The sequence below is a fragment of the Ammospiza caudacuta genome, chromosome 3, assembly GCF_027887145.1.
Source record: "Ammospiza caudacuta isolate bAmmCau1 chromosome 3, bAmmCau1.pri, whole genome shotgun sequence".
NCBI classification, from domain to species: domain Eukaryota; kingdom Metazoa; phylum Chordata; class Aves; order Passeriformes; family Passerellidae; genus Ammospiza; species Ammospiza caudacuta.
This window is the reverse complement of record NC_080595.1, coordinates 47,009,328-47,032,839: the sequence shown is the minus strand read 5'-3', so window position 1 is coordinate 47,032,839 and position 23,512 is coordinate 47,009,328. Positions and strand designations below refer to the sequence as shown.

Genomic DNA, 23,512 nt, shown 5'->3' with positions numbered 1-23,512 from the left:
GCATAAAATTCAAGATGGATGAGGAGGTAGCACATAAATCTCAAAGAGAGAATTAATATACAGTTTCTACAAAACTGGCCTCCTTAGCCATTTTAACATGGGTCTAAAGAGCTCTCGTATTGGTTTCAGCTTAGCTGAAACAGAACTAAGAGTCATAAATTCAACAGTACCCTCTGCTCATTCCTCTAAATGTCAGCGTTGATTGGGCTGCTGAGACTCCTCAGGATTCTGATGAGGAATTTCTGCCCTGATCACAGGTAGAGCTGGTTTGTGTCAATCTCCAGCTGAACAGAGATAAGAATGCCAATGTATATATGAAAAAGGAAATCTGAGGCTGTTGTTCTTCTTCTGTCCTTCAGGAATATTTACATCTGCCTCACATGTTCCAAAGTATCCTAACTAGGATTTTTTTTTAAAAACAGGTCCCTTATTCAGTGTAAATACGTCCCTCACTATCTACGCCAGCGATTTGAAGATTCATCAGAAGATCCACTCCCAGAAAAAATGAGAGAATCAGTGGTAAGGCTTTTTCTTTCATTAATTTCTGTTTAAAGCTCTCTCATTCATTTTGCCCACTGGGGAACCTTGTAAATATTGTAATCTAGTAATTTAAATAACTAAAAGCACACATAGATCATCTTTACAGTGCGGCCAGCAGTGAGAAGGGGGTACATGCCATTTTATTTTCTGAAGGGCTCCTTTGAAGGTCTCTGCCACATTGATTCTTTAATATAGTCCATGGGAAGTGCACTCCTAGAGCTTGGGAACTGGTGCATCTCTCATCCTAGTACACAGAGAACTACTGCAGGTTCTGTGCACTGAGTTGAAGTCTGCAAATCTGGTGTGTCCAAGGTAGGCCGGATTGTTCAACTCAGAAAGATGAGCAGTCCTGCCAGACTCTCTGTGTGTGCTGCAGAGGAGCAGGATTTGGTCCACAAAATTACATGTGTTTAAAACAGCCCTTATTCTTTATTTTTCTATGGGTAGGGCTACCAGTTTTTCAGGAATGCCTTTTCTGTGCCAGGATATACTCTTGACTGTGTGCCGTCCACCCCAGCTGAGCCAAGTGGAGCACACTGTCAGACTTGGCACCTAGAGGTGGAAGAAGCACATGAAACTGGGATAGTATGGGAGAGGGAGGTACATGCCTGGTGCCAAGCATTGCCATCTCATCATCTCTTCTTTGCTTGGCAGGCTGTTTATTTACTACTGTCTGGCAGGAAGCTGTAAGTTTGTGTCAGCTTATTTCTCACTTCAGCATAAACATCGTGAAGTGACCCATCTTCCTTTTTGTGTCTTTTTATATTAAAAAATGTTTGCTGTTACCCAGGGGAGGTTGATCTGCTAAGGCATTCATGTGGGAAGATCATCAGGTTTCCAGAAATGCTAAGGGGTGTTTGACATTTATTAGTCATGTGAGCTGTCCTGCTTCCTGGCTGTCAGACAGCTCTTCCTCCTGACCACATCCCCAGTGCCTGCACATCTGAGCATTTGCAACCTAGGCAGCTATTCCTAAACTTCTGAGTGCTCTCTGAAATCCAGCAGCAATCAAAGAGTCTCTGGAAGATAGAGTGAGTTTTTTGACCCTTAGGCATGACCTGGGAGTCCGTAGTTCCTACTGGCCTCCAGATGTCCCTTCAAAGGGATGCATCTCTCATGTGCGTCTTGAATCATTTCTTAGGCATTTTATAAGGTGTTGCACAGCCTACATTCAGCATATGCATTGATTCTACACTACCAATGTTTTCCACTTTTCTAAGCTGCTGCTTAGATTGTCATTTTTGCCATGTATAATCTTATTTTAAATTGCTTCCTCTAATAGAGCCTACATAAGATTAATTTCTTATGTAGGCCCTATTAGAGATTTCTTGTTGCTTGTATTGAGCTACAGTTTCTTGCAAACTAAACTGTTTGCAACAATTGATACTGGACTATGAGTGTGCATCTAGAAACAGAGTAAAAAAACATGAAGTATTTTTGTTAGAATTTTGCTGTATTCTGTGGTATTTGTGGTGTGTAGGTTATTGCTGTGGTTCATTGACATTCTGTTCTTGTACACAAGGACTGTATGGCAGATGTAATGGAAAGCTTCTCATGCTCCTGTAGTTCTGTCTTTTGCTGATAGTGCCTTTCTTGGAGGAATACAGAGTCTGATGTAATCTGTTCTGCAGATGGAGCCCAGCCCAGGGACTGAAGCAGTTACTGCAGCTGTCCACTTAACTGGTTTTATTTCACATTGCAGAGGGAAACCTTGAGCAAGGCTTTAAAATATTGAAAAGAAACCCCAAAAATAGTGGGAAAAATCTGCATCTAAGATCCTGGCTGTATTTTCAAAATGAAGTAATTCTGCAGACTCTGACAATTTTTCTATCAGTGACATGGACAGGGATCTGCTGTCTTACACTAACACTGCACAGCTGCACTTGGGCCCTTGAGCCAATGGGGTGGAAGGTGCAGAAATATGGGGATAACTGCACTGGGATTTGCCAGACACGGGACTTCAGTTCTTCTCTTCACAATGTTTCATTCCTGTTGCACTTTTTCATTTTGTGACACTTTTAGGATTAATTAAGTGGGCTTCCTGGCACCTTTGCTCTCCAGGAGATACCTGGATTTGAGAATTGGCGCTTTTCTGCTCTGTACATTTGATACTCCATGCTGCTGCTGCTGCGAGGCAGAGGCTGCTTTCCTTCAGTGTTGCTGGAGCTTGCTAGTTCTTTGCCTTCATTTTTTCCCTCTATCTGAGCTTCCTTCAATCTGTATAAAAATTGTAAGCCAAAGTGTTTGCTTATGATTAGAAGAAGAAATTAGCTGAAGAGAGAGAGAGCAATTTCTGATGAATGTGGGCTCTTTGTCTAACCCCTGTGTTACCTGGTACCTCTGTCTCAGTTAAACACCAAGGAGACTCCCACTGCTATCTCACCAGTGTAGTGCTAATAGGGCAGGTAGGGAAGAACTGAGGCAGGAGAAAATGCATGTGCATCGAATCCAAGGAGCACAATCAAGCCATAGTCCCTGCTGACTTGCTTCAGCAATAGCAGTCATGTTCAGGATGTAGGACTCCGCTGACTCTTCAACGCCAATTTAAAATAATTTTCAGAAGTTTTGTAAGGGGATCTTCAAACTGTTCAGTAGCCGGGTGAAACAATATATCAGTATTCAGAAGAGGTTGCATGATGGCAGCTCATTTTTTCTTGAAGTGCTTCCCTGCGAGGAGAGTACTCCTAACCCCTGTCAGTGGCAAGAGATGGCAGGATGCAGCCCAAGCCAGCCTTGCCTTGGTGACATGTGGTCTACAAAACACCATTTAAATAAGACCCATTTTAATCAGAAAGCCAGAGGCATACAGAACCAAATCACCTTCTCAAGCAGCTGAAAGCAAACAAGGTTAATATTGAAAATTAATGTGTTGTTTTCTGGATGGCTTTGCATTGATGTTAGGGGTAATAAATACAGCATCTCTAATGTTTGATTACATGACTTTCTACCCTTTTCCTTTCCTTGAATAGCTGTGTAAGAATTGCCAGCTATGGAAGCCTGAATTATGAAGCAGCTGTGATTGATAATTGACCATTCAACTTTGAGAATGGAGCTTCCTACCATTATAATTAATTTCTGTGGGCATCCACATGGCTGATTACTAGATTACGCAGTGGCCTGAGGGTGATAATGTGTTACATTCAAACTCAGGTTCCTTCCTGGTCTTTAGTACAAACATTTAGATAGCTAATAAAAGGATTTGTACAAAGCTCCAAAAATTTAATTGAAAATAATGGTTGGACTTGATAATTTTAAAGATCTTTTCCACATAAACAATTCTATGATTCTGTGATAGTAATTAAAACAAAAAAGTGCCCCTCTAACATATTCTGCTTGTGAAGTCCCCAAGGCATCAAAGGTGGCAATGTTGGTTTAGGGTTACTTTGTTTTTCCCCCTTGAGTGTAAAATGGAGAGTGTAGAATGGCTTTCAGCCCAAACCCACTATAGTGAGGGTCTCTCACTGGAGAGATTTGAGCTGTGAAGAGAGCTTAACTTTTACATTTTTGGACCAATTGCAGTGAAGGGCTCAAGCATTATGCTATAGAGTTATTCAGTACTCAGCTCAGAAGTTCCTTGTCTTAGGAATGGTATCCAAAATCTTGCTTTAGTTGGGTCTAAAGTGGGCACATGGTTTCCAGGAGCTAGCTGCCTTCCACAGGAAGGCCGGGAGCCCCAGCAGGTAGATGCCTAAGGTTTTCTCCTGGAGGGCAGCTGTGACTCCCTCTCAGCCAGAGAGATCACTGCCATTTCCTGGGGGTCCCAAGCACTGCTCATCTTTGTTTTAGACAGAAAAAAGCCTGAATTTTGTGAGAAGCTTGAAAGCATTGGCCACATCAAGAGGGAGCTGCTGTGTGGACCATTGTGCCACACAGCTGTGCAGTATTTTTACATTTTGAAACAGTTCAGTGCAAGGATAGACGGACAAGCCTGGGCATATATGATACTTTAAACACGCACAATATTGCCAGAAATGGAAAGCAATTGTCAAATTTGGGGTTAAATATCTGAATAATAATAATTTCCTTAAAAAATAGGCCTTTTTTGTATAGGATTGTCAAAAGTTATTAGAGCACTGTTAAAAGGACAGTTGCAAAAGGAAAGATGGGAAATAGAAGTCCTGTGCAATATAATTTGTGTAATATGTTCTCTTCTGAATGTAATGTTTGAAAAGATTCTCTTTGGTGATCTGGCCTGGAATGGAAAGTTAGGATGCTACCTTTCCCCAAAAATATGCATTCTTATAACTTCTGCTGATTTTGTGGCTAAATTTTTAATACTTCACATGGTTTTTAAAGTGTCAGCTCTTTCAGCCATCTGATTGTGAGACAAATCAGCCATTTTAATAGTAAGCCTTTTGGGCTGTACAGAAGAGCTTGTGAGTGTGATTGGAGTGTGTTTGTTGTTCTTAGAAGCTTGTTTTAGATTACTGAGTAGTTGAATTCAGCTGTGCAGAAAATGATACTTGATCAAGACTTTTCATGCTGTGCATTCACAAAGGGACTGAAATAGTGCTATATAAATTTGACACTGCTTAATTTTCTCAGATACTGCTGTTTTACATAGATTTTGTATGCAGCATCTTTAAAAATATCTGGAAAGCTTAAAAAATAATTTCCATTGCATAGATTGGTAATAACTCAGTTATTCATTTTTATTAGACTGTGTTTTTTCAGTACTGCTGCTTGCTAGTGAGAGGAAGCTGTGAGAGAACTGAACAGGGAAGAGCTGTGGGAAAGGCAGGGAGCCAAGGTTTAGTCAGGGAAGAGAAGGCTTTTCCTGTGAGCTCCCTCATGTTGTGGTTCTCTTGCTGAATGTGACAGCCAAGGAGCAAGGCCAGCAGCGCTGTGCTTTGAAAAGATGGTCAGGAGGAGTTCCAAAGACCTGACCCTGCTCCCACCTTCCCAGTACATGTAGCCCATGCAGAGTGCAGGGCTCTCCAGAGAAGGATGGCTCTCACAACTCTCTTCTGGAGTTGTGCACATACTCCTGAGCATCCCAGGAAGGGCAAAGACCGTGCTGGTTATTGAGATTTCAGCTAAGCTGTCTTGGAGTTTCCTGGGACAAAGCAAAAATACTTTCAGAGCCTGAAGGCTTTTTAGTCCTGCTGCATTTCAAAGGGCTGCTGCAGTAAGTGGAAGTGCTGATGCAGGTGACCTTTTCCTGAGAAGCATCTTTCATAACAGGGAGTGATAGGCAGCCTAAATATAGAGGTTGCTACCAGCTTCCCTGGTAATTCGCAACCCTTCTGTTCTTCGCTTGTTCTGCTTGCTTTCTTTTTTATCTCCTTTATTCCTAGGTTTGCCCTACCATTATCATTTTAGTTTTCTTTCTTTTTTCTCTGATGAGATTCATTAAGATTACCTAGATACCATCACCAGAAAGTCAGATGAATCTCTGGTTCTATCAAAAGTGTTGCTTTTCATGTGTTGTTTCTAGGTATCTTTGAATTAAAGCATAAGTCAGCTTCTAAACCAAGAACTACAAATAGTTTCTCATTTGGTAACTTAGCAGCAGAATTGAGTGCTGAACCTAAATGCCCTTCTCATAAATCTAAGACAAGATTTTCATTTACTCACAAAAGCATTTGGGTGACCTCTGAAGTACAATTCAGAAGACCTCACAGATCACAAACTATCTTGTTTATTTGTTTACTGAGAATGACATTTTAATCGCAAGAAAAATGTGCTGTAAAGACAGTGATATTTCCAATCTTTAGAAACAAAGTTACTCCTACCATGGTTACAGATCTTTACATAAAGGCAGACATGTCATTTCATTATCATTCAATGATACTGGAAAAAAGCCTTGTCTAAAATCCACAAAATCTTGCTGCAATTTGACTTCCAATAAAGAAAATCAGGGAATGGGAGATGTCACTTTAGAACATAATAAATGTATTAATGTTGTGTCTTAGAAGACATGGAAAAGCATGGCTTTTTTCATTAATGCAAGAGAAAGGGAATAAGAAATATTAGTTCTTGAAAATAGAAAATAGAACCAGAATTTTGATTCCCAAAAATAAGAAGGTCATAATGGAAAAGAGTTCTATTACTCAAGCAGAATCAGATTCAGTATTAAAATGTATTGCTTTCATTTCTCCAATATTATAACTTTGTTATTTAAAAATATAATTCAAAATTAGGCATGAAGAATTTAAATGTGATTACTTCAACAGACCTGGAGTGTGGAGAAATAATTTCCCAAAGCAGAGTGGAGAAAATACTATTGTATTAGGGAATGCCAATTATCCTTATTGCAATGCAGAGTGTAAGTAATTGAGAACAGAGTAATTACTTTGGTTAAAATAGTGCTGCCTTACTAATTGTGTATAAAATAATTATTTTCACAGAAAGAAATCTTGAAATCGGATCTCATTGTCTGCACAGCAGCTGCTGTTCTGTCATTTGCTGTCAGTGCCAGTACTGTGTTTCTGTCACTAAGGGTGTGTATCTATCTTTTTTTTCCTCCCCCTAAGGTATTATGTCTCTTATGCAAAACCACAGGGAGCTTTAACTGGAAAGAATAGATGCTGTGGGAAGAGAAGTCAGTGAAAATGCATTTACTGGTCATGATAACACTGTTCTATCTGCAAAGCACTTCGTTTCTGGATATTTGTACTAATTTCAGTATTACTTGTTTGATATCTTTTTTCTTAAACAGCTCTTATGATGTGGAACCCAGAGGACAGAATGAATAAGTCTGACATTTTGCCTTTTTTCCTCCAATCATGGAGGAAAAAATTGGCTGATTGTGTGTGCAAAACACATATGTCAAAGTCCATATTCACCTAGCATCAAGAATTTGAACATAGGAATAAAAATCAATTGCAAAAAAATACAATTGCAGAAACTGTTAAAAATGTTTAAAATATACATATACATACATATATATATATATATTTATAAAACAATGTTGTATGTAAATTATAACTATGTTTCCTTTTTTCTTCTTTGGCGCAGCCATTTCTCAGCATTGTGCTGTTTGCTTTAGCGTGGACAGTGGGATTTGTGACACATTACATCCTTCCTCAGCTCCGCAAGCATCACCCCTGGCTGTGGATCTCCCACCCCATACTCAAAAGCAAAGAGCACCAGCAGCGGGAAGTGAGAGGTTTGTAAGAGTCTTTTCTAAACAGTGGATGCAATGACTTCCAGCTTGCCTTGGTTTGAAGAACAAAAAAATAAAAAAAATCCAGAAGTAACAGAGCTGGGAGAATAAATTATCCTTTTACTTTTGAGCAGCAGACATATCTGATCATTTTAGTTTTTCCATTGTACCACCAGCAAATCTGTGAACCTGTAGGAATAGTCTTCTCAGGCCACTGCCCAGATGGGCTGAGGCCAGTCTGGAGATTGTCTAGTCTGATGGCCCTGCTCAGAGCAGGGTCAGCTAGAAGAGGTTACTCAGGGCTGTGTCCAGTTTTTAATATTTTCAAGCATCGAGACTCTTAAAACATTCTGGATATAGCATTCAGTCATCCTTACAGTAAGAAAGGTTGCTTCAAACTGTGGTACTTGGGTGGATTTTAGTGGGTTTTTTTCCCCCTTTTTTCTGCTTTTTTTTTTTGTTTTGTGGTTTTTGGTGGTTTATTTGTTTTGGTACTACTTTTTTCTGAAAATAGATTTTCAGTTTGTGCCCATTTCTTTTTTCCTGTCTCTGGCCACTACTGAGAACAGAGTGGCTCCATCAACTCTACTCTCCCCCATCACGTATTAATACCCCAAAAATGCTGCCAATCTGGCATTCATAAGACGCCCCCCAAGGCTTTTTCTTCTCGAAGTTAAGCAATCCCAGCTCTCTGTTTCTCCTCATATGTTGAATGTTCCCATTCCTTAATAATTTCACAGCCTCTGTGTGATCTTTCATGAGCCACTGTCTGATCTGCTTTTTGTTTTACATTACAGTACTGTTACTTTTGTGTTGCTTGATGTGGTATAGTTCATGCCTAATACATTGGCATTCTACATAATTTAAAAACTTAAAAGATTGATGAAATTGAGGCAGAATTTTTTCCACTTTCCGACATATCAGCAAAGACAGTGAAGTTTAAGTGTTGTAATTTCAATTGTGACACTTTTAGAGAAACATTACAATTGAAAAGAACCTAAATTTTCTGTAAGATCTGTTCTTGCTGATGTCTGCTGGCTTCAGCAGTGGTGCCTTGATGCATGTGACTATCAGTCAATATTTTAGTATGTGCAGATCTGATTTCCTGCTCTGATAGAGTTATTTCTGAAGCAGGCAGTGTGCTTTGAGAGGTAAAACTTCCTCCCTCCACCCCAGCTCTCTTTTTGCCTTTGCTACCAGCCAAAAGCTTGCTTCTCATTTCTTGATGGATCCCACGCCTTAATAATTCTCAGTATATGTTTCTGAAGTGTTTGAAGACAGCATTTGCAGAACAGTCTGTTGAGGGACTTCAGTCTGTCTTCAACTAGACTGCAAAAAAGTTCAGATCACTCTCTGGAAAACCATACATTAAGGATTTAAATATTTTTTATTTAAAAAAAAAGTTATGTGTTTCAAAACAATTACTTTCCAAACAAGGGTTGGGTATGAAAAAAGTACCCAAGAGACTTGATTGAAGGTTGCCTTTTAACTTTTTCTGCAATATGCCAAGGAAGGTATAATAGAAATATAAATATTATTAACAGCCATGCCCAGCTGAAAAGATTGTCCAAGACTTCCTGTCCCTGATAACCAGTAATTCTGATAAATACCCAACTTGCACTCTTCTCTTTGTTTCACCACTTAATCATAAAAGACCACTATAGGATTTCTTTGCCTTGTTCTGATTACGTCTGTCTTCATTTGTCGAAAACCATTGTTTTCCTAAATGCAGTGACTCAGCATTTGAAAAGGTTGAAGGTAGAGACCTGGTGCATTGATTTCTACAGATGGGTTTCCTTCTGTTTGGAGATCCAGCTGCATTTCTCATGCTGCCTACTGTGGGAAACAGGCTTTTTTTTTGCTTCTTTTGCAGTCCTCATTTATATATGGCACATTCCTGTACTTTGGGGTCTAAATATGATTGCAATGTAGCTGGTGTTGTGTGTTAGAAAACAAGAGTTTAAAAAAAAAAAATTGTTTTAGTCCCTTAGGCTGCTGCAGAGGTTTTTTATCATGTCTGAGATGAGACAGACTGTGGAAAAGGTAATCCCTTTGATAGATATGTCTGACGGGCTGTCTTCTTTCTTTTGACCTGTAATAAAATGTAGGAACTAAACTTTAAAATGTTCCCTCTTTGTATAGAGAGAGAAACTTGTAAAAAGGACAGAAGGACAGTAGTACCCCATAGTTGTCCGATGCAGACAATGAAAAGACAAGTACAGAAAATAAGATGTCTGTGAGGAGTTTTTACTACATAGATTTTAATTCTAATTTTCTTTTTTTTTTTTTTTTTTTTTTACAAGAGGAGTGCTATTGAAAGACAAATGACTGCTTGCAATTAGACAAACAACTGGCAGTGAAATTCCACAAGTTTATTGTGAGCTTTGTTGCACAGATGTTGTGGGTTGACTTTGCTCAGACTTTGGATGAGCTTCTCAGCCTTTAAGGTGTTCCATGGAATAGCAATTATCAGACCAATTCTTGTGCTGCCCCTGTGAGATAACTCAGTTATTGCTTGTCATTGTCTTGGCTGGCTGCAGGATGAAAAGATTAGGTCAAGATGTATGAGCTTATGGTATATAGATGTGTAGAAATTAGTGATATGCAGGAATAAATGAGAAAGAAACCCTGATATACTAGGCTATTTTGTCTTCTACTTCCTCCCCACTACTGCTTTTATACCCCACAGGTTTATGTAAGCCATTTTCAATCCATGTCTTTCCCTGGGGCCCCTTCTGAATGTGAGCTCTTTTTTCTGTCTCCATTGTCTGAACAGACCTCTCTGTGCTCCTGCACCCACCTTCTGTTTGGTTTGTGTGATATGCTTATCTCTAGTGAAGCCTGAGTTCTTATACAGAGCTCAGCTTTGGACATGGCTGAAGTGCTTGAGCTCAGGAGGAGGAGAGGGGAATAGGGAAGATCAGCTCAGTTCCAAAATGGACATTTTGCTGTGTGTATGAACTTTTAGGAGGTGGCCCTTAGGTAGTGAAGAGAAAATATTTTTTGTTATAGCAAGAAACAGAAGTTGTTTATATTTTCTGAAGGGGGATTTTTTTGCAAGAACATTGTCTTAGCTTAAGGTACTGGCAAAGCATGACTTCAACCTAAATTAGAAGAATTGGGTTTAAATCTTTTTCTTAGTCTATGCAATATACAGCTGTGCCTGTAGAATGTAGAAATCCACTGATTTAGCATGACTTCTGTGTCTGTCATTGAAAAGGTGTGTATGGAAGAGGGGGGTCTCTACATAGAATTGTTTTAATTTTGCAGGAATGATTATTGGAGATTCAGTAGCTGGCATTTTTATTTCTGAGTTAATAACAAGTTCTGCCTTTTTGTGTTCACTGTTTTTCCAATAACCTTGTCTAGCTGAGCTTTGAGGAGAAAGGCATTGTTTTTGTCTGTGCACAAGGATTCTGCACTCAGTTCACCTAAGCTCTCATAGCAGCTGAATTGCATGGAGCATTCAGTTCTTGTTTAATACTCATATTAAGCACTGTGGTATTGTTAGAAAAGTCTACTGCAAAAAGAAAAAAGCTATTCCTTAGAGAGGAATGATGTGAGATGTGATCCTGGCAGATACTTCTTAGAGTGTCTGTTTAAGTGTTTTGGGAAACATCTATGACAATTTCTACCTCCTGATATTTCTTCAGTATTTAGATCTCAAGGGGTGTTTCATTTATCAGTGAGGTCAACGATGATTTACATTTTAAGGAACAATGTTTTTCTACTGTAAGATGGGGAAGTAAAGGCACGGAGTTCAAATGAGGTTTCCTAGGTGATTCAGCAGGTCAGTGCCAGAGCTGGAGAGGACCTCTCTGGGGTCATTACATCCACTGAGAGTACTATTTAATATACTGACTAAATAATTGGATGATGTAAAAACTACCATCTAGCATGTACTATCTTTTATTGTTTCTGAATGTGTCTCAGGAGTGCAATTATAAGCAGCAAAACAGATACTTTCTAAACTCAGAGAACAAAATTATTTCTCTGTTGCCAAAGAATTATGAATTCTATTGTTTCACAAATTAGTTGATTGATTATATTTATTAATGTGAGCTAACTCGTGTCTTCTATGGTACTCCAGTGCAAAAAATGCTGATGATTTGATGACACAATCTGTTATCTGAATTTCCATTTCAGATGCTGCTCATTTGATGTGGTTTGAAAGGCTTTATGTGTGGCTACAGTGCTTTGAGAAATACATTTTATATCCAGCCATAATACTGAATGCACTCACCATTGATGCTTTCTCAATTAGTAAATACAAGAAGCTTGGTACACAGTAAGTAGATTATAACTCAAGGCACGTGATTAGTAGAATATTTGGTTTTAGACTGAAGACTGAGAAATGGAATTTGTTTTTAAATAATCCTGTAATCTTGTCACAGTTTGCTTTTACGCATTTTAGTTCAAAATACAGTAATCATTGGCTTTGCTGCAAGAAAAATGCAAAACTACCTTAGCACACTAAAATGTGTCTCCAGTGAGAGAGAGTGAAATTAAAAGATTAAAGAGCTATATATAGATATATATGGAAGGTCTAAATGTCAATTAAAAGCAAGACACACCATATCAGGCTGCAGGTGTTTGATGGGCATAAACTCAGTGGGGTAACTAGAATTAATCAGATGAAAATGAGAAATCTAGGCTGGATATCAGGAAACATTTCCTAACTGAGGATTTTTAACACTATGCCGTGGTCTCCCAAAGGAATTATCAGAAGCTTCACCACACAAGTCTTTTAAGGCTGAATGAAATATTAAACAGTGTAGAAAGGTGGGTAGTCCTGCATTAAGAGTGGTTTGAAAAAGGTGGGGGTACAGGTTTTGACGAAGTCTGATGTCTTAGGTATTAAGCAGAACTGGTGGTGCTGATCCATGGTCTCGCAGTATGATCCTTGCAGACAGCCTTTTATGGTAAGTATTTTAGTCAGTGACTTGCCTACTGCAGTTATTCAGCAGGCTTGGTGACTGCAGTATCCCCAGTGAGCAGAGTTTCTGCAGTCTTTTTATCAGAATGACAGTGATGCAGATGATAAAACAAAGACACAGCCTTGGAATGTTCCAGTAGCAAGAAAAACTGCTGGGAGGTGCGGGAGAGTTCCTCAATATCCATAATAAAGCAGATTCTTAATTTCAAATATTACATAAATGAACTTTGATGTAAAAATTGCATGTTGATTTAATTATTTCTCTCTCTTGAGGAGTAACACAGCATTAGGAACTACACAATTATAAGGAAAAGGCAGCCCCTGCTTTTAGGCAGCCCCTTTAGTTTGAAATTTGGACTAGGGCATTAGTCAAATTTTCTGCATATTTTTCCCAGACAACTTCCTTTGCAGAGAGACTCTCACCAGTCACTCATTGATAACCCCTGTAGTTCCCACTGACCTTTTTTCCCCCAGGCACTTGGAAGGTGCTACAGCCAAGGTGCTTCAGGAGTTCAGGTGTATTGTCTAAGGTGACACTGAATCCACAGTTATTCCTCTGTTTAGTTCTGCAAGGCTGGGAGAATTAAAAGCAGTCAGAATGCTATTTGTTACTAGCTAGCAGACGTGACTGAATGCATGCACGGAGCAAATATGTAGGGTTAGGAAGGTGCTATTTTTACATAGTCATTCCTCCAAGCTAGATTGCACTTTAAAGTATCACCTCCCTCAAGTGTTCAGAAGAAATGAGTCAGACCCCCAGAAGTCTTGAGATTAAAGAAAGTAATTACATTTGTCTGCCTCTGATTGTTTGGCCTGTGGGGGAATACCACAGCAGTCCTTTCCTTCCCCATTCCCCTTGTGTCTGTGTGATCACCTGTGTGAAACCTGCTCTCTCCTTTTCCTTGTAACTCTGCTCTATCCATGAAACTCCCAGTATGCCTTTTCCTCTGGCTATCCTCTTTAATACATTCTCCCTACAGCTGCCATCCAAATGCCACACATAAAGCATTCAGCTTCAGATCCCACCTCTTTCTGAACTCTGTAAACCCATGAGGCATCCTGGATTCTCCTTGCTACTTCCAGATACAGTGTTAATGAGGGTTTTAATGCATAAATACCTGTTTTCTGTTGCTGGAACATTCCTTAGTTATTGACCACCTAAGGATCAGACTGCATGATGCTGTAGGGAAGAGAAGACACCCTCCCACTCTGTGTCTGGAAGTGTCAGAGGTGGTACATTTTGTGTGGTTTGATGTCAAAGTTTTCCTGAAATTGAATTTGTCTTTTAAAGAAGCTTTACCTTGCTTTGTGATTTAAAGGACTGCAGCAGTTTGCTTCTTGAGGAGACAGAGCAGCTCCTTTATAGTCAGGAGTTTGCTTGAGCTTTCCAGACCCTGGTGTGCTGGTTATTAATAGGACCCATGCTGACAGTGCCTGCCCCGTTCCTGCCAAAGAGGCACTGGAAATCACCCCCCTGCTCACGTTCCCTTACATCTTTTCCCAGGAGTTAAGGCCCCAGGAAAAGCACCTGGTGTGGCAGTATTTTTAAAGAAGAAGGAATAATGAGCAAATTATTTTCTGTTACCTCTGAATGCGTTATTTTGTAAAGTGTCATTTTTTGGTGGAAGTTTCATCATGGTACCAGGCACATTGACTAAAAAGTCTTCCTTTTGCTCTATAATCTATAAGTTTCCATGTGAAAATTTCTCCATGATGCAAGAATTTTCTTCTTTCTGATAAACGAAATACACAACTGGTTCATATAGGATACAATGGGACGGCTTCTGTTGGCTTCAGAATCCATTTAGCTTAGTCATTAGGTTTTCCATAATACAGAAGAGTGGGGCAAATTGAAAAGAACAGCCTTGACAAGGTGGAAAATAAGGTCAGCTTGGTGTTTCATTCCAACAGTAATGCCCTGCTGATCCTTTAGAAGGACCCGCACTCAAAATAAAGTTGCATCTGCATTATGGGAGATACACAAAAATGAATAAATGCCACATGAAATAAAATCAACCTGGAAAATAGTAATCTTGCTAGGATGGTGAAAACTGTTGAGAGCTTTCTAGCCTGCCAAATGTCAGTCATGGCAGCAGGTATTCTCCTGGTTAGCAGCAGGATGAAGGAGAACCTTCCATGCATTTTGCAAATACCTGGCCTACTTTCTCACTCATTATACATTGAAATCCCCACATTTTGGAAGACACATGTGCAACACAAGTTCTTTTGATCTAATGAACTACTATGTAGAATAGTCAACTTTCTGATCAAGAACTGTGGTAGGAATTTCAAACACTTCACATCTATGCGTAATTCTATCCAGAATTTTGGCAGCACATAATGAAATTACAAGTAAAATTATAAATTCTGTAATCACATGAAATTTCTTGTAATAAAAAAAAAATAGTTCGAGGGTTTTGGTTTTTTTTTCAAATTACAGTAATGTATTAATGAAAGTGCCAAGGTATTTCCTGGACTAAAGTTTTACTTTATGAGGGATATAAAAATGTCTGGTCTAGATTTTTGGATTTTAGTAGTCATTACTACTCGTTTTAGTACAGAGTTTGTTCTTTTTTACAACTTAAAAATGTGTCATAATGATAAGGGAAAAATACAAAATTCACATAAGTAAAATAAATGTGATGATTTCTGATATTACTTCTGTATACTTTTAGTAAAGAAGATTTGTAGATTTAGCAATCTAAAATACATCTGGTACAGATATTTGTATTTAGGAGCTTCTTAATTTAATGCCTTATGACTTGATTAGGTTTTTCTCTCTGCTTTTCTTACAGCTGTGACATTATCCTGATAACAGTTGCTGGGATGAAACTCCTCCGCTCCTCATTCTGTAATCCTATTAATCAGTTTGTTACTTTGAGCTTTACTGTGATCTTCTTCCGATTTGACTACAGAGACATTTCGGAAAATTTCTTGCTGGATTTCTTCATGATGTCCATCGTGTTTCATAAGGCAAGTTTTAGAGCTCCTATAATTTTGTTGGAAAAAAAATATTTCAATTTCACCTGGCTGATCAATATGCGTTAGGACTTTTTAGAAATAATGAATGCATACATAGACTCAAATTATTGGTATTATAGAGGAAAAAATCTCTTAAATTGAAAAAAAGGCTTTGATCAAGTGTTTTTTCTGGCTTTGTGCAATGTTTTTCATCTATTTTTTGTTCACGTGCTGCTGTATAAAGTTCAGAATTGTTGTTTTCCAGAGGAGAATCCTCAATGAGTTTGAAAGAGCCTCTTGGGTCATTAGTGCAGGACTGCCCTCCAGATCAATCGCCTGGTGTTTTTATCTCGGTTTCCTTTGAATGCCTCTAGTGGTTGAGTCAACAACTTCCTTTGGGAAATTATTCCATTATCTAATCACCCTCATGATAATAAATGTTTTCCTAATGTCAGCCTTAACATTTTTCTTTTCCTATTTTCAGTCTCTTATCCTTGTGATGCTGCCCTTAACCTTAACCTCAGTGCCCCTTCCTCTCTATTACATAGTTAACTCTTGAAGTGTGCTCCAGTTGAGTTCATTTAAAAACTACCAAACCCTTTCTGCATCAGTCATACCCTGTCTTTATTTGGAATCTAAGCTGTTTCACTGAAAGAATTAGGCTTAACTGATACCTTGAGAAAACATGACAAAGTACTGAAGATTTGAAAGTATTCGTCCAGGGGTAATTCTAGTGAGGAGTTTGGTTTTGTTGTTCTTTGTTTTATTGGGTTTTTTTCTCAGACTTCTTTGCTTGGTTTCTTTTTCTAAAATATTCCTACTTATATGTGTGAGTATGACCCAGCTAGCATCCCTTAGTTGGTGAGAGAAGAGAGACATGGTTCCATATTGATTGCTGCATGTGCTGTGGAGATATTTAGCCCTTCTTCACTAGTAGCACCAGCTCAGTCTGTGCCCACCTGGAAATTTCAGGCTTCTTATGAAAACCTCCAGTTAATTGGTGTTACGTTGGGAGTTCCTAGTCATTTAGGGAAAAGAGTGAAGGAGAAATTACATGCTTTTCCTGGTTTATGTTTGTGCTGCTGTAAGGGAGGATGAGAAAGAAGGTGTCACAGCTTGGTGAGTTAACTTGAGCTCACATTTCTTGCTCAATTCTTGGCTCACACTCCAGCAGAAGCTTCACCTGCTCCAAGCCTTCACCCTCAGAACTGCTGTTCTGCTTTCTCTCTGCTGGGGTGAGAGCAAGGGCTGGGGAGAAAGGGCAGAAGAGGAGTAGAAGAGATCAGACAAAACTCTGCTTTAACAAGATCCCCCTCCACCACACTCTGATCCTAAAACAAGACTAGAGTAATTTTTTAAGCTTCTAAGCTTAGAGTGAAAGATAACCAGCGAAGGCGATGCAGAGATTGCTCCCATTATGCCATTTACCATGTTCCCTAGAGAAAGGGGTTAATTTTTGTCTCCAGAGAAGTTTATCACTGCTAAGTCCCATGTCTGAATGATGACTTTCTTAGTCCTAAAGCTCATTCTCTAAAAACCTCTTTACAGGATCAAAAAATTATCTTCCCAGAATTGAAAGTTCCACTATTAAGTCTTTTGAAAATGACCTCATGAGCATATCACAAAATACTGCTGTGAATTATTACATGCTTTTGAAAGAGATATAAAGTCTTTTCAGTACAATTTTTGCAGAATTACTTGGGTAGATTGAACCTACTGTTTATAGTAGAAAGACTAGTGTTAGCAGTGAGAATGAGATAACAAAGAATGCTTATTAAATTAAGTAGAGATGTTTGCTAGAATAACTACTGCTCTACTAGACTGAAGGCTGTACTGCAGACATGTTTTGAAAATGTGGTTTTAGCATTAATCTTCCATCTTCATAGCTAACAATATTTGAAATTTTGCAGGTCATTAGTTCAGCAAGTGGAATTGTCCTTGTTCCATTTAGAAGTTCTAAGTCAAGTGGTTGAATTATTTATATTATAAAAGCACATGCACAGTTTCACAATGATCATTAGATCCAATATGAAAAATAGCATTGCAGATGATAGCCATTAAATTCCTTTTAATTTCAAATCATAAAGGGCATAACTTTTCTTTACCCTAATTAAGATTTGAACTTTAATTAGCTCAGCATTGTGGAACTTCAGTAAAGGATATGATCACTTGAGGATAAAGATGATGTGTGTTTATTTCATACTATAGCCTCTAAGCAAGCTGCATCCACCTTTGTTCCTAAAAGCTTTATGGGTCTTATAGATTCTGTCTGTATTTCAGTCATTTTTATGTTTGCACTTATTTTTTAAAATAAAGACAAAATCTGAAATACTGTCTGTTACTGTCACCTTTAGCTATGCAGCGTTTATTACACAGCCATCACTGATTTCTGTTTGCACGTTGAAAATGTCAGTTTGCCACTCTCTTAATTAGGGAACACTAGAAGCACTGTCTTAGTCATAGTGATGGCAGTTTTTAAGCAAGTTTACCCCACAAAAAGCTTTGCATGCTTTCAAAACATGGTGATAATATTTTTTTTTTTTTCTACTAGGCACTGGGGAAGAAAGAATCTAAATTCAACAGACATTCACAACTGCACTAGTCACTCTTGATGCAGATTATATGGAATAAAACTTTACTAATAGTGTTTGGTAGAGTATTTCTAAATAGATCACTGATTGTGCTTCCCTTGTTTTCCCAATTGTGCTGTTAATTTAATGTAATTTAGTCAAATCAGAAACTCCAAATGAGCATACTGCTCCCTGAGCAAGCTGGGACACGGAAGTCCGAATTGCTGCTCACAGATTTTTATCTCTCTTAGCCAAAACACCCACACTGAGGTAACACAGAGAACAAGAGAGTCTACTCACTTCTATTCCTGTGATTTTTTTTTTTGTCTTTTTAACTTTATAAGACTTACTAATGTGACACAGTTAATTCAATTATTTTTAAAAAATGATTAGCTGTTTACATTTTGACAATTCACAGAATGTGAAAACACTAAATGTTGATTTAGGCATATGCAGAGTGTGCTATTTTGTATTTCAAATTGCCTTGGGAAGGCAGCAAGATAAACATTTAGGAAATATTTTCTTACTTGTTTTTGAGAATGATTGCAGCTTTTAATTCAAGCGAAACAGGACTTCTCCATCTTTCTTAAACTGAGACTTTCCATGTAGCAAGATCAGGTTGTGTCCTTGACTACAACCAGGAGATCTTCTGTCCAAAACTCCTCTTGTCTATAATCTTTAAATCAGAGCTGAATGGCCTTTTAAAAGTTTGTGGTTGCTCATTCAGCATGTGTGGGTGTAATGCTCTGATGTATATTCTGCAGGAAGTCAAACCAGAATATCAAGACAGTCTTGGTCTACATGACTCCATGTAAACTTTTCAAATGAGCCAGTTGTTCTCCCTGGCTGTTTTAGGAGATAATGTCAGTGCAAAGATTAATAAGAATGTTCATATTAAGTGAAAATGGAAACCCACAAAAAACAGAGAATATATTCTTCGTAGGCATAGCAAAGATGGAATATATAGTAGGATTTAGGAGATTTCTTCCTAGACTTTTAACACTAGGAAAAATTCTGAGACTCTTTCCTGTAATAGAGTAAAAAAAAAAAAAAAAAAAAAGAAAAAATACCCCCCAAAAAATGGAAATATTAAATGGTTTGAATAGTTTATTTGGAACTGATGAAAAGATGGACATTTCTTCAATTCTTTTGCTGTCTATTGACATAATATTTACCTGAGGAAAAGCTCTAACATATGCAAAAGCTATCAGAGGAGGAGCATATGGATGGTTAAGTGATATTATAGCTCATCCAGTCCATTTTTCTTCAGTGTGATAAAAACAAGCAAACAAAAAGTAAAACAGTAATGTACCCAGCACTGCCTTCTGTGGCAGATGTGTGAGATGCTTTGAAGGGTGTCTGGACTAGCTGCTCAAGAATAAACCAGTATTTAAGCATGAAGTAGAAGTGAATGCAAATCAGTCAAACAGCAGGGATATCAGTTTGGAACTGGCTGAATGTTAACAAGGATGCTCAGGGCAGGACTTGTCCCCAGCTATTTTGCTGTGCTCTTTTAAAAATGTGGTTTTCCATTTCATCCAGTGCCACAAGCATCCTCTAAATTTTGCTGGTCGAAAGGAGTCATAGTATCTCCCTGAACTGTTTTTGGAACCTCAAGCAGAACTGATGTTGAGCTGAAGGAGCAAAGACAGCAAAAACCTCTGTCCTGTGCTGTGGATGCTCCTGGCTGTAGTGTGCTCTTGGCTACTACAAAAGCCTAGCGGGAGGTTCTTGCCAGTCCCTTCACTCCTGGGAGCATTCTGCTAAACTGGCTCTTACCAGCAACTTTTTCATCTCTACAGCACAACTAGGAAATTATACTTGTACTTTGGAATATGGATTTTTCACAAATCTGTGCAGCTTCCTTTAAGCCTTAAAGAGTGAGCCACCCCTAGCCTACACACTCATCTACCACACAGATCTGAATGGGAATTATAAGCCCAAGTGCCATTAACCTTCAAATGTATAGGAGTACTCTTTCACTGTCTTATATGTTACTGTCAGGTACTTTAATGGCCTCCTAATTTGTGTGTGTGTATGAACTAATTAGCAACACAAAAATATGAAATCACCTTATATTTTCTTATCATCAAGTCTTCTGAGGGTTCTGAATTTGTCTTCATGCATAAGGAAAAATAATCAAAGAAGCAGAGCTTGTTAAATTTGCCTTCATTAACACTGAATTTATTTGCCTAAGTACTCTTATTCCTGCTGAGCTCACTTAAATATACAATTTCCCTGTTTGATATTTTTTCCTCTTTCCCAGAATACATTTTCCAGCTAAAAAGGAATACACATTTTTATAAGAATCTTTTCTCTTTCTGTATACTTCTTGCTCATATAGTATCCAAGACCACATGTTTATGAAAGATGATCTTTGTCAAAGTAGATCCAGCTAATGCAGCCAGTTTGTAGCAATCTTGCAGACCTTTGCTGATCAGGCTTAACTTTCAACATCTGCAACACAATCCTTTGGACAGGAAAGAAATTGTGTGTCATCTTGTTTTCCTTCATTTTATGAGAAAGTGCTGCCAAGTGCATTGACCTTCTTGGTGCTTTGTTGAAGTCAAGTAATTAACCTATTGGATCTTTTTATTGCCACAAAGGCAATAAAACTCTTGGTTAGTTGGCATGTCTCGTTGATTTAGGTGAGACTTATAATTCAAAAGCCTCACTCTTTTTCCTTTCCTCTTCTGATTTTTCACCCTTTTCTAAATCTGATGTTTCACTTCAAAGCTTCTGGGTCTAAGTCGTTAATTCATATTTTAATCCATTCCTTGCCATTTGTGCATACTGAAATCCAATGTCTTAATCATCTCTAGCCTCTTGGCTCACAGCTGTTCCCTCAATTTTTGATATCTGGCATATAAAACCTTTTAAGACACTTTCTGCTGAGTAAAATACCGAAGGCTACATCTGATATTTGACAGGATAATCCCAGTGGTATTTTCCATAGACTCCTTAACTCTCTTGGGCACTGTACAGTTCATGTTTCCTCTTAATATTGGAAGAATAGTTTAATTGATTTTTCATTCAGCCTTCTGTCACTGACCTCTTTGTCAGACTTCTTTCATTACACATTACAATTTACATTTTCTTTCTCTTTTTTTGTGTTTTTTTTTTTTTTTTTTTTTTTTAATTTTCTCTAGAATGGGGCAAGTGCATTTGGGGCTTCAGGGAGATGTACACCCACTCCCTGGGTCAGTATGGCTCAGTGTGCACTGAGGTCTATGTCCATGTGCATTCATGCTGATAGAGGCCTGTTCTGATGCAGGCACTGAAAGAGAAATATGGAGTACTTCAGTGCAAACTTGGTATTTTTTCTTATGTCCACCTTTACCACAGAATGTTAGAATGGCTTGGGTTGGAAGGGACTTTAAATATCATCAAGTTCCAACTCCCCTGCTATGGGCAGGGACACATTCTACCGGATCAGGTTGCTCAAAGCCCCATCCAGCCTGGCCTTGAACACTTCCATGGATCAGTTTCCATCCACAGCTTCTCTGGGCATTGTTCCAGTGCCTTACCACCCTCCTAGTGAGGAATTTCTTCCTAATACTTTATCTAAATCTCCTTTAGTTAAAAACCATTCCCCCTTCTCCTATCACTCCAGGCCCCTATAAAAAGCCCCTCTTTCCAGCTCTCTTCCTTTCGGTACTGGAAGGCTGCTTTAAAGTCTCCCTGGAGCCTTCTCTTCACCAGGCAGAACAGCCCCAGCTCTCTCAGCCTTTTCTTCATAGGAGAGGCACTCCATTCCTCTGACCATCCTCTGGACCTACTCTAATGGGTTCAGGTCTTTCTTGGGCTGGGCACCCCAGAGGTGGATGCAGGGTTCCAGGTGGGGTCTCATCAGAGCAGAACAGAGGGGCAGAATCCCCTCCCTGGCCCTGCTGCGCACGTTGCTTTGGATGCAGCCCAGGACACGTTTGGTTTCATGGCTGGGTCATGTCAGCCTCTCATCCACCCCCATCCCCAAGTCCTTCTCACAGGGCTGCCATTTTATCCATTCTGAGCAGCCTGTGTTTGTGCCTGGGTTTGCCCAGCCCAGATGCAGGACCTTTCACTTGCCTTTGTTCAACTACGTGAGGTTCGCCTGTGCCCAGTCCTTTCAAAAAGGAAATTTCTGGGAAGATACAGTGTTGGCAGAATCCATACCTGTGAAGGCTTTGCTGAAAATGCCTGAATCAGTGCAGCTGATGAGTGCACTCCCAGCTGCATTGATTTGTTTTGCCTGTCTGGCCCTCTTCATATTGAGCTGGCATGCCCTATCACCTTTTGCCCACCTTGGGCCAATACATGAGTCTGTTTCTTTACAATGCCACAGGTTCCTTCCCTGGGCTCTTGCTATCAGCTGACAATGAAGGAAGAAGCAGGATCTGCCATGAGCAGATCCAGGGCTCTGTTAGGCTTTATCATCATCTTATTGTCATAATCCTTACCATAATTACATCTGGCTAACATTAAACTTTAATTGTAAGGCTTTCAAGGCTTGCTGCTCAAACTGCTTAACACATGTCTGTTTTTTGCAGTGTCGCTCTTAAGTGCTGAATGTTGTGCTTGAGGAATATATTCTTTCCTCCAAGGTTTGATATCAGAGACTTGGACTGATTATATTTTGATTCTCTTTCTTGTATGTATTGCATTAGACAATGATTTTGAAGCCCACAATATAAAGGCTTCAAGTGTCTGTAAGCATGTGCAGGTAAAGACATCCTGCAAAGTATTTGTTGTAGGCTCAAACACAGCTGTCCAAATAGACCATAGAATATCACAATGACTTAAGACATAAGCAGTAAAAACATTTAGTATTTCCAGTAAATCTTGTTTTGTAGGATTTCAAAGGTGAAGTTTGTTTTGAACGATGTTAAATAAAAACCCAAAAGTCAATGATTTGCAAAGCAAAGCAATGAACAAGAGTAAAATTATTCTACCAAGTTTAATTTTCTGTCCTTAAACACATGCGTACTTACAGCTTTTCACTCTTGATGTATATTCATTTTTATTGACATACCAAAAAGAAAATAAAAATATACCAGTAGTTATTAGAATTTAATTCTGAAAGCTGGAGTTTCCACTTGATCAGAATTAGCTTAACATGAAGAAGTAAATACTCCTCTCAGAGTCTTAATTCAAATCATCTCAAGGTCACAGAATCCAAAGAGGAATATAAAGAATACCTGTTCAAGCGAAATAATTTCTTTCTGCACTTAACTTTTTTAATCTCAATTTGTTTTGCATGTAGAGCATGTAGCTATATATATTTATATATTTATATATATGACCATTATTTTAGTTTAAAACCTATGTGTCTATATATACACAGTTTTTTAAAACCTAGAAAAATTTAAACTTAGCAGGAAATGTTAATGTTTATGCATTATTTAGTCCCAGAGTTGC

The 23,512-nt window shown here is 38.6% G+C and overlaps 1 protein-coding gene across 1 annotated transcript in view; it reads left to right on the top strand.

The window, feature by feature from the left end:
* PCNX2 (pecanex 2) overlaps window positions 1–23,512 on the top strand; it is a 152,267-nt gene that overhangs the window by 64,987 nt on the left and 63,768 nt on the right. Inside the window, exons 17-21 of the mRNA XM_058801750.1 lie at window positions 423–519; window positions 6,891–6,983; window positions 7,501–7,651; window positions 11,795–11,936; window positions 15,380–15,557. Coding sequence (XP_058657733.1) covers window positions 423–519; window positions 6,891–6,983; window positions 7,501–7,651; window positions 11,795–11,936; window positions 15,380–15,557 — 661 coding nt within the window. The remainder of the gene's footprint in view (window positions 1–422; window positions 520–6,890; window positions 6,984–7,500; window positions 7,652–11,794; window positions 11,937–15,379; window positions 15,558–23,512) is intronic.